The following is a 9188-nucleotide window of genomic DNA, read 5'->3' as shown; positions in this document are numbered from 1 at the left end:
CAGGCGAGCCCTCCAGACCTCATCCAGAACATCTTTAACCTGCCCTCCCTCGCCCACCTGCAAGGAAACATGGTCAGAATTCATTTAATATCACCTCAACATATTAATAAAGCAAATAAACATGTTTTTAGAGATATTAGATAAGACATTTTCTCACCTCTTTGGTGTCTCGATTTGATCCAAAATCAATCAATTGATACATCCAACTCGTAGATCAACTCAACAAGTTGAACCTTTAAAATGAGCTAAACTGAGTCAACAGTGCTGTAATTAAAAAAATACACAAAGTTTAAAGATGGACATTTATTTTTAAGGCAGAGCACCAACATGAGGTACTGGTACTAAGGAGAAGGAAGCAGAGCAAACATGAAGTATGTTGTGGCCAGTTGATTCAGCGGTAGAGCAGGCGCACACGTGCTGAAAGGGTTATGCCTCGATGCAGAGGTCCAGGGTTTGAATCTGAGCTGTGAGCGAGTTCCTGTGTGTCTTTCTCACCTAACTGTCTTGTCAAAAATTAAAGGCAGAAAAGCCCCAAAAATAATCTTTAAAAAAACAAAACATTAAAAGTATCAATTAGCTGTTTGCTTCCCATCCCCAAATCAATAGTTGACTTATTAAACCTTATTATAGACTCAACCAACCTTCTAATTGTTTTTTTTCAGTGCGCGCTGCCAGAACTGGACAACCCATTGTCAAACAAGGTCCGATCCATCATCAGTGGCCTGATTGAAAAAAGATCGAACTCAATGAAGGTAAGATACCCAGAGCAGCCACACGCTCCCCAAAAGCTTTGTTTGAAAAAAACAAACAAGCATTTTCTAAAAAAAAATGGACGCTAACTGCCTGTGCAGCTTTAAATTAACTCTGCTTCCCTGGATTTAGTAAGTACGGTAAACACTTTCCCTACAACTGCTTCAACAGCCTCATTTAATATTAAACATGTTACACGTACAATCTGAACAACCCTTAGTCACATGTCAACAATGTATCTGTACAAAGGCTAATGTACCCCCCACCCCAACCCTGTCCTTCTCAGCTCCAAATCGTGAGGCAGAAGGACAAACCAGAGATGTTGTTCCGTCAGTTCCTGGTGGAGGATAAAGGCCTGCACGGCGGAGCTTCCTACATGGACTTCCTTTGCTACGTTCATCGAGAAATCAGGCAGCTGCTCACTTAGCCCCCCCGAACACTCGGCCCCAGTGTATCTCTTTCCTGACTGGCCTGGGAGAAGCACGCCATCTAATGGACCACACAGGGTCAGTCTCAGTTGGCTCCATTTAAATCTTAAGGACGGTCCACAGAAAGAAACTGTTTAAGTGTTTTACAAAGACAGAGAAGGAAACCAGGAACCAGGGAGAGCCTTTTGAGATTTATTCTTGAGAGTCAAAAGCTGCCTTTCCAACAAGGCTTTTGTCACATGTTAGTGTACACACAGTATGATCTTCAAATAACCACTTGTCCCTTGAGGAACTTCCAAGAACAACATGAACAACACATCCAGCATTTTCTGCACAGATACTTTGTGTGATGGACTGCAGAGACTGGAATGACATCAGTGTCTAAGGTTGAAATGCATTATGGTATAACGCCTATGAGCATAAGCAATAGATCATATATCTCCACAGTGCAGTCAACTGAGTTTTGCGTTTTATTTTTTAGGTTTACAGAATCAAAACAAGGGGTTATTTGTGGTCAATACTGTAGATGTTCACTTTAAAATTCAGTAAAGTTAGCCAGTCTTTGTTATACACAACTTTCTCCCATACAAACTGAATATGTATGGAGTCTCAGTAACTCATTAAACCTTAATTTCTTTTTTCACAATTAACGCACACATACATTTTACAATATTTAAATGACTTATAAAAGGGTTCTACGTTTGTACACACTTCTGCTGTCCAGTGGAAAATGTATTAAAATAAACCTACACGCAAGTAGTGTATCCACAGTACCGGGTTTTTCATAATTTAGCGGAAACAATGCCGCTGTTGCCAGGACTGAAAAGGATTCCTGTCGTTACACCATGAGTGATTCAAAACATTGGATTCACAAAATGCGCCCACCAACAACCACAAAAAAAATCAAATTCTTTGACCATGTATAGCAGAAACTTGATCTTCACAGCGTGCAGTGACGCAAAGAAACGTTATGTTTTGGTATTCTGAGATTACAATGAAATGAACACAGCTGTTGCTCTACATAAGGACAAACTCCTGTGTCCTCATGGCAAACGACACACTCTTCCTACACTGCACGAGTCAGAATTGGAATTAAAAAAAGAGGGGATTAAGGGAATGGATCGCTAACGGTTCTGAGAGGCATCAAAGGGAAGGTTAGGGACCAAATATCAAGCTTTTCCCTACAAATGTCATACAACAATCTAACGTGAAAAATAATAATGATCTGTTCTTGTTGGGATTTGTTTTGATAGACACTTTCAGCCACCTCCAACAATGCCATATTATAACAGAAATAAAAAGGTGCCAACTGACAAATCTGACTTGTGCAGGACAATAAAACCATCAGTTACTTTTTAGTGTTAAAGAAGCCAAATTCAGTAAAATCTTATTAATTATAATCTGCCAAATTGTCTAATATGTAGTATTTCAGTCTTGAGTACAGCAATGGGATCATACTGCATTGCATTGCATTGCTGGTCTTTATAGAGGTAATTGCCTCTGTGTAATTCATGTATGCATTTGATACATTTTGTCTATGTGTGGCCTACAAAAAGTCTTTTTGTACATGAAATACACAACCTATGTTTGCAAAATATGACCATTTGCCTTAAGTTCATATGATAGTTTTAGAAACATGTTAAAGTATATATCCTAGAGGTCTATTTCAGTCGTTTTGGTTTGTATGCAAACTTATCTCAGGTAATTATAGTACCTTAATATTTAATAAGTGATATCAATTGAAGTGGAAAGATAGACGGTTGTTTTTTGAGTTGATTTATGGACATTCACGGTCGTTGTGTGCCATGTATATTTTATTCCAAACCCTTAACAAATTTTGTCTGAATTAAATTCTTGACATAACTATTGTTGCTCTATTCTTTTAGCCTTCGTACAGTGCAGAAAATTCATCAAAGAATGTATCTCGAAGTGTGAATATATTAGTGTAACTATTCAACACAGAGAAACCTCATACATATACGTTGTTTTCGAAGAAAATATATTCAATGTAAAATGTAATTGACAAATGTCCTTGCGAGCCAGAACTGTACATAAGTAACCCTTAGCAAAATGTGGACATTCAGTCTGCTGATCGGTGGTCACCTTTGTCATTAAATCTACTGTACAGTATCCAAGATTCAATTTTGGATAGTTTACTATATCAAAAAAAAAACAAGTCCAAAATGAACTCTAAAAGCAATATATACATATCAAACAAAATTCATTTTGTTTCTTATTTCATGAGATTTACTCCTGTTGGCAAATAGTATTTTTGTCCCAGTGTGTGTTATCCTCTTGCCACCATGAGGGGGCGTCACATGATTGTTCATCGGTCAGAGCCGATTCAGAATAATATGCTTTTTGATCCACAAAGCGGTCTGTTAATTGTGGTTATAAAGCATGCACCATAAGATATTACAATAAATCTCATGTAACACTTGCAAAGCTAGAACTGTAATTGTTCTGAATTGAAATGTATTTACGCTCCAAAATTACAGACAGAATAAAATGTTTTAATATATATGTATATATTTTATTTTACAGCTCCTGAATGAAAATCTACAAAATCTAGTTTTTCTGCTAGTGGTGGAGAGGTCTTAAAATTCTGACTTTAAATTATTTTAGTTTTTTTAAGTCTGCAAAAAAAAGCTTTGGAATTCTGAGGAAAATTTTGAGAATGCAAGTGATCCTGATAACCGTGTGCAAATGTCCAATATTCTACAGATTTAAATTGTGTTACTTAAGTGTATTAAGTAATTTAACACACATTTGAAAGTTTAAGGTGTATAGTTTATTTTTTTCACTTTTGTCAGAGATAACTGACTTTGGATATGATTTACAGAAGAAGTGTAGAAATGTTATATTGTTATCAGAAAGAACAGCCACTGGGATACATTGTAGATATATTCAGAAGTGGGTAATGTTGCAAACTATGTTTTCCCTCCATTTAACCAGTTTCTTTTCAGAATTATATTTCTGAGAATAAAAATGGAGTTGCCAACCAAAAAACATATCACATTTTTTACAAACGGTAAGGCAAACAAACACAAATCACAGGAAGAAATGGCATTTTCTGGATGGAAATATACACATTATCTCCAATAACATGAGTAAAAAGAAAACAATTGAGAAAAATGTGCCATGTTCTTTACTAAACTAATGGATGGCCGACGTGCCTCACTGAGGATACTGTTTTAGGTTTGTGACTATACAGTTTAGGAAAGTACTGTATGAACCCTTTAAATGAAAAACAACATGATCAGTTGTCAACGAATTCCCCAAACAACCAGTTCTGAAGTGTACATCACAATTCCGCTGTTTGATGGCTACTTCCTGTATCCAATATCCAATCATTGTGAAAAGAAGAAGAAAAAGTCAGATTGGAACACTCAGTAACGCACGTAGTGTCCAGACACTTCTCCAGTAGTTTCCAACGAGCAACAGGAAGTCAGTTAGTGAGAGTACCCAGCATGCCTTGTGTTTGCTCACAATTGGGGCCAAGCAAGGCTTTAATCACAGGCAGCAGGAACCGATCAGGCTGAATGGGTGAGGGCAGCTGGACGAGGAGGAGGAGGAAAACTGCAGAAAGCGTGTTAGCCGACAACCCCCAGAGAGAGTGTAGAATCCAAAGTTACAGCGTCCCACTGCCCTTTCTGGTTAAAACAGGGAATTATATGAACAAATCTAAAGAACTTTCATTTAATACTGTACAACCAATCTTTTGTACAATGACCATAATACCATATAAATAACCTCAAACACTGCTCTCAGTGTAAACTCCTAAACAGTGCTTCAAAAAAAACAAAAAAACATATTGATAGATGGTTTACTTTACAGGAAATATACATACAGTAAAATGAACATCCACCGAAAGCAGCATTGATCTTATGATAAAAGATAGCGTCATCTTCTTCTATACTCGTGGGAAACGGAGCTACCTGTGTGCTTCTGTAGACAAACCATTGATATTATGGTCCGGCTTTGACATCAATACAATCCTTGTGTTGTCTCATTCTAGTTGGCAAGTAAACTTGAACAAAGTCTAAAAGTTTCTCATAGAGTTTTTATCTAATGCTTTATCTATAGTATATACACTTTAAAAAGGTATGTTTTCTTTTGTTTCTAAATGCTTGAAAGAGCAAAAAAAAAAAAAGACCAACCACAATGGGTAACTAAGTCGGGATAAGAACACTCTGGAATTGAGAGCCAGTCTGGAATGTAAAAACTGAGAGGGGGTGTGAAGTTACCTCAGGCATTTTGTTCTGGTTTTTTTATGCTGTAAAAAGTCACAGTGATTCCACTTGGCAGTAAATAAAAGTCAATGCTGCACAGATAGAAGCATTCTCTCTAAAACCCCTTCAACACAAATCTCTTTTCCCCGTGTGTGTGTGTGTGTGTGTGTGTGATGTCGGAGGCTAATGCAGTTTGCAGAATAGAAAGACTCTCCAGAGAGTAATGGTGGAGACCTCGAAGTTAAGATTTTTTCATTTTCACCTTTTTCCTCTTTTATTTATTTTTTATCTAATATAAAGGTTTGTATTCAATAACATTTTCACAATGCAACTCATTCCAGAGTGTTCGCACCATATTGCCTACTTCTACTTGCAGCCCACAGTAATGAACAATATTTTATCTATGATCAAAATTCTGCATAGCACGCAGTACACAGTATGAGTCCATGTCAGTTATTGGGCCAAGCTAAAGATGATGTCCTCGTCCAAAGCCTCCGCAGCCAGCCAAAAGTTAGAGAACATTTTCAAAGAGGTGCATCGACCGCATGATGTTTTCATCCTGCGCACAAATAGAAACAACGTAATGAGAAAAAGACAAGTGTGCCAGCAGTAGTAAAGAGATGTGTCGGGATGTCCAGCTTACGTTTTGGCAGCAGTCGATAAACTCGTCGATGGTTACCACTCCGTCTTTATTCTTGTCCATCTTCTGTTGGAGACGGAGACAAGGAAAGATGAGAAGCGGCCTCTATACGGCGACTGACATTTACAGTGCAGCGAGCGCTGCCAACGACACACTTGCCTGAAAGAATACTTCTACATGCTGACGAGGCGTCTCCTCTCTGAGGACAGGGTACGTGCATTTCCCCATCATGTCGTAGATGGCCTTCATGATGTCTAGCATTTCCTGCGACACAGACAATAGTCAGTTCTCCCAAATTACAAAAAAAGCCATTCCTCATTTACTCCAAATGGAAAGCCATGCAGATCACTTTGGCTTCATGTGCCTGACATTTTGAGCTTTAGATATTTCTGCTGCTACTTCAACTCAATTGGAAGGTGAATGGAATGGAAAGGTGAATGGAATTCTATCAAAGATTTGAAAAATGACATTTGGAAATTGAAAAGAGGCAATGTTCCCGTTCCCCTGGCTAATACACAGACCTTACTGTCGGCGTTATTTTATTGGAACTACTTCTGCTGAAAGAAAGAGTCTCTATGAAGACTGTTGACTGTGAAGTTTGAGGGTTATCTATCTCTAGGGATGGTAGTGGCTGCTGCACCTGACACATATAGCTCAACCTGTATTTAATCAAGTAGAACTCTATTTGTCCCCAGAGGGGCCATCGGCTTCACAGCAGTGACAAATACACAAGATCAATGCAAATACAACATACAAAAATAAATAGTAAAAATGCAACAAAAAAAATTTAAACTTAATTAAAATTCAATAAAGCGTTATTTATCAAGCGTGTTGATGGCTTGCCATGACATGATGTGATCCTAGGAGGATGAATCATTATGACTTTGATTCTTTTCTGACATCTCCTGGAGCACATTTTTGGTTTTGAGTAAAATGTCCAATACCCATGAGTATTATCAACGTGGCAACCAAGATGCCTCCAGACACCACTGAGAAGATCCACAACCTCAGAGCAACGGAACGACGTAGCTCGGAGCAACTCATGCAGGTGCTTGGTCCATATTTAAGCAGGAAAAACCTTTCTCATATTACAGCCAAATATTTGAAGAGAGTACAATAAGCAGCGATACGGTAATAGAATCTTGATTCGTATTTGATCAAAACCACGTAACTGGTTTGATCTCAGATTTCTTCTACGTTCAGTCAGTAATCATCTTCAACCTGCCCTGGTGACATAAATGGTTGACTGTGATAGATCATTATTGAATAATTGAATAATAGATCATCATTATTATAACGAACATTTCACAATTGTTCTTTGGAAACAGTGTATTACGTTTTTTTTTTCTCCTCTCCTTACAAGCCAGCAGACAAAGACAGTCCTTAGAAATGCGTCCGTTCAGGAAACCTGTCGCAGAATGCAGGCGAGAAAAGTCTTGGACTTTAGAGGTAAAAGGTTATTCTGCCCAGGGTCTGGCTTGGGGGTGGGGGGGGGCGGGGAGTAGGAGTATCTGCCAGCCAGAGCAAATGGAACATGAACTTGCAGATTTGTCTGGGTTCTAGGCTGGTCCACCTCAGGTGACTCCCTGACTTACCATCCCGCGCCAACATCAGGTCAAAACTTCTATTGGCATTTATAACCAAATACAAAACGAATTACATCGCCACCTGCCTGTACTTTGTGTTTTGTGAAATTAATCTAATGTTAGCATGCTAACAAGCTAAACTGTGATGGTGAACACAGTAAAGACTTTACACCTGTTACACATCAAGTTGTAAGCATCTTCATTGTGAGCATGTTAGCATCCTGACCTTTTAGCCAGACCATGGTTTGTTTTGGGGGTGAACTGTAGCATTGAGAAAATCTCTTGCCTTGAAATCTACTTCAAATAACAGATGAATATTTAGGTCGTTCATTGATTGATGGTTGGGACATACCTCTTTAGTGATATATCCATCTTTATTGATATCATACAGGTTGAAAGCCCAGTTGAGTTTTTCCTGGATTGTGCCTCGCAGAAGGATAGAAAGGCCCATAACAAAATCCTGCAGTGGAAACAAGCTTCACTGAGAACTGTATAAAATATACCCGTTTAAAAAATGAGCTTAATGTAAACAACAAGTACTCAAAAACCTGTGAGATAAACAAAAACAAAAATATTCACCATGCACATTACATGTAGGTAGTATTTCAACTGAATTCATGCCTCAACCTTTCTAAAAAAATATTATGTCAGGCATTAATTAGAGGCAAATGATGAAACAGTAATACTACAGATGCTATGAATCAGAATTCCTTGTTATTCAAGTTATTAACTGTCTCACAATCTGTGGTGGCCCTCAGGGACTCCCCATACTTTTGGACTGAATTCACTGCACATTAGCTCTGGGTTGGCATAATGATATCTTTTCTGTCCTAATAAGCAAATATATGCCCTTCATAAATATTTATCACATGTTGATAGCATCTCAAGTGGACTTACTTGGGCTAATTTAAAAGGATTGGGGTTGCAGTTTGCATAATGTCCCAGTGTAATTCCTCAGGGGCTCACAGAGTTGAAAAATGTTTAGTTTGATGTAGTTTTGTAGTTAAATTCAGTGATGGACAAGACTTTTGGGATTGTTGACATTCTCAACACACACACATGCAGTATGCTACTCATTGATTCTTTAGGAACAGGAATACACGGGTCCTACCTCAAAACTCACACAGCCATTGTGGTCTGTGTCAAATGCATTGAACAGGAAATGTGCGTATGTTGAAGCATCTATGGGGAGAAAAAACCAAAACGTATGTATTAAATTTAAAAAAAACTCTGCTGTGATTACAGCTCAATCAACACCATCAGAAACAAGAGACAATGGGTCCAATTTTCGTAGCGTTTCTGGAGAACTTAGAATCAGAATGGGTTTTCTGTCATGATGAGAGAGAAGAACAACATCCTTAGAGCAAACAGTTTTACCATTGTTCCCTGGGAGGCGAGCCATTATATATATACTTGTCTGCCTTTCTTCTTTCTGAACAGGTATATATCAAAGCCTCCTAATGTTTTCTATCTTGTTCCAATCTTTTCTATAATGAAGAGAGCAAGCAGTGAACAACACCGGCCTGCATAAATAAAAACTGCTTTCTCATTC

The 9188-nt window shown here is 38.2% G+C and overlaps 2 protein-coding genes and 1 long non-coding RNA gene across 5 annotated transcripts in view; 2 read left to right on the top strand and 1 right to left on the bottom strand.

Moving 5' to 3' along the window:
• sec24d (SEC24 homolog D, COPII coat complex component) overlaps positions 1-239 on the top strand; it is a 15486-nt gene extending 15247 nt beyond the window's left edge. Inside the window, exon 22 of the mRNA XM_032499323.1 lies at positions 214-239. Within this exon, the coding sequence (XP_032355214.1) occupies positions 214-239 (26 nt within the window). The remainder of the gene's footprint in view (positions 1-213) is intronic.
• A 418-nt stretch (positions 240-657) lies between these two features.
• Positions 658-2070, top strand: LOC116707053 (uncharacterized). The gene is made up of 2 exons (XR_004336396.1): positions 658-752; positions 1037-2070. It is a non-coding gene; the product is annotated as an uncharacterized LOC116707053 (long non-coding RNA).
• Positions 2071-4990: 2920 nt separating this feature from the next.
• Positions 4991-9188, bottom strand: part of kcnip4a (potassium voltage-gated channel interacting protein 4a) — a 121600-nt gene continuing 117402 nt past the window's right edge. For all 3 annotated transcript variants that reach the window (XM_032544192.1, XM_032544194.1, XM_032544193.1), the window contains 5 exons: positions 8748-8818; positions 7989-8096; positions 6210-6314; positions 6054-6116; positions 4991-5969 (listed from right to left, as the gene is read on the bottom strand). In XM_032544192.1, the coding sequence (XP_032400083.1) occupies positions 5922-5969; positions 6054-6116; positions 6210-6314; positions 7989-8096; positions 8748-8818 (395 nt within the window). In that variant the 3' untranslated portion in view covers positions 4991-5921. The remainder of the gene's footprint in view (positions 5970-6053; positions 6117-6209; positions 6315-7988; positions 8097-8747; positions 8819-9188) is intronic.

This window comes from Etheostoma spectabile, chromosome 19 (genome assembly GCF_008692095.1).
Source record: "Etheostoma spectabile isolate EspeVRDwgs_2016 chromosome 19, UIUC_Espe_1.0, whole genome shotgun sequence".
In the NCBI taxonomy this organism is placed as follows: Eukaryota; Metazoa; Chordata; class Actinopteri; order Perciformes; family Percidae; genus Etheostoma; species Etheostoma spectabile.
The sequence above is the reverse complement of the archived record's forward strand: the minus strand, read 5'-3'. Positions and strand labels throughout refer to the sequence as shown.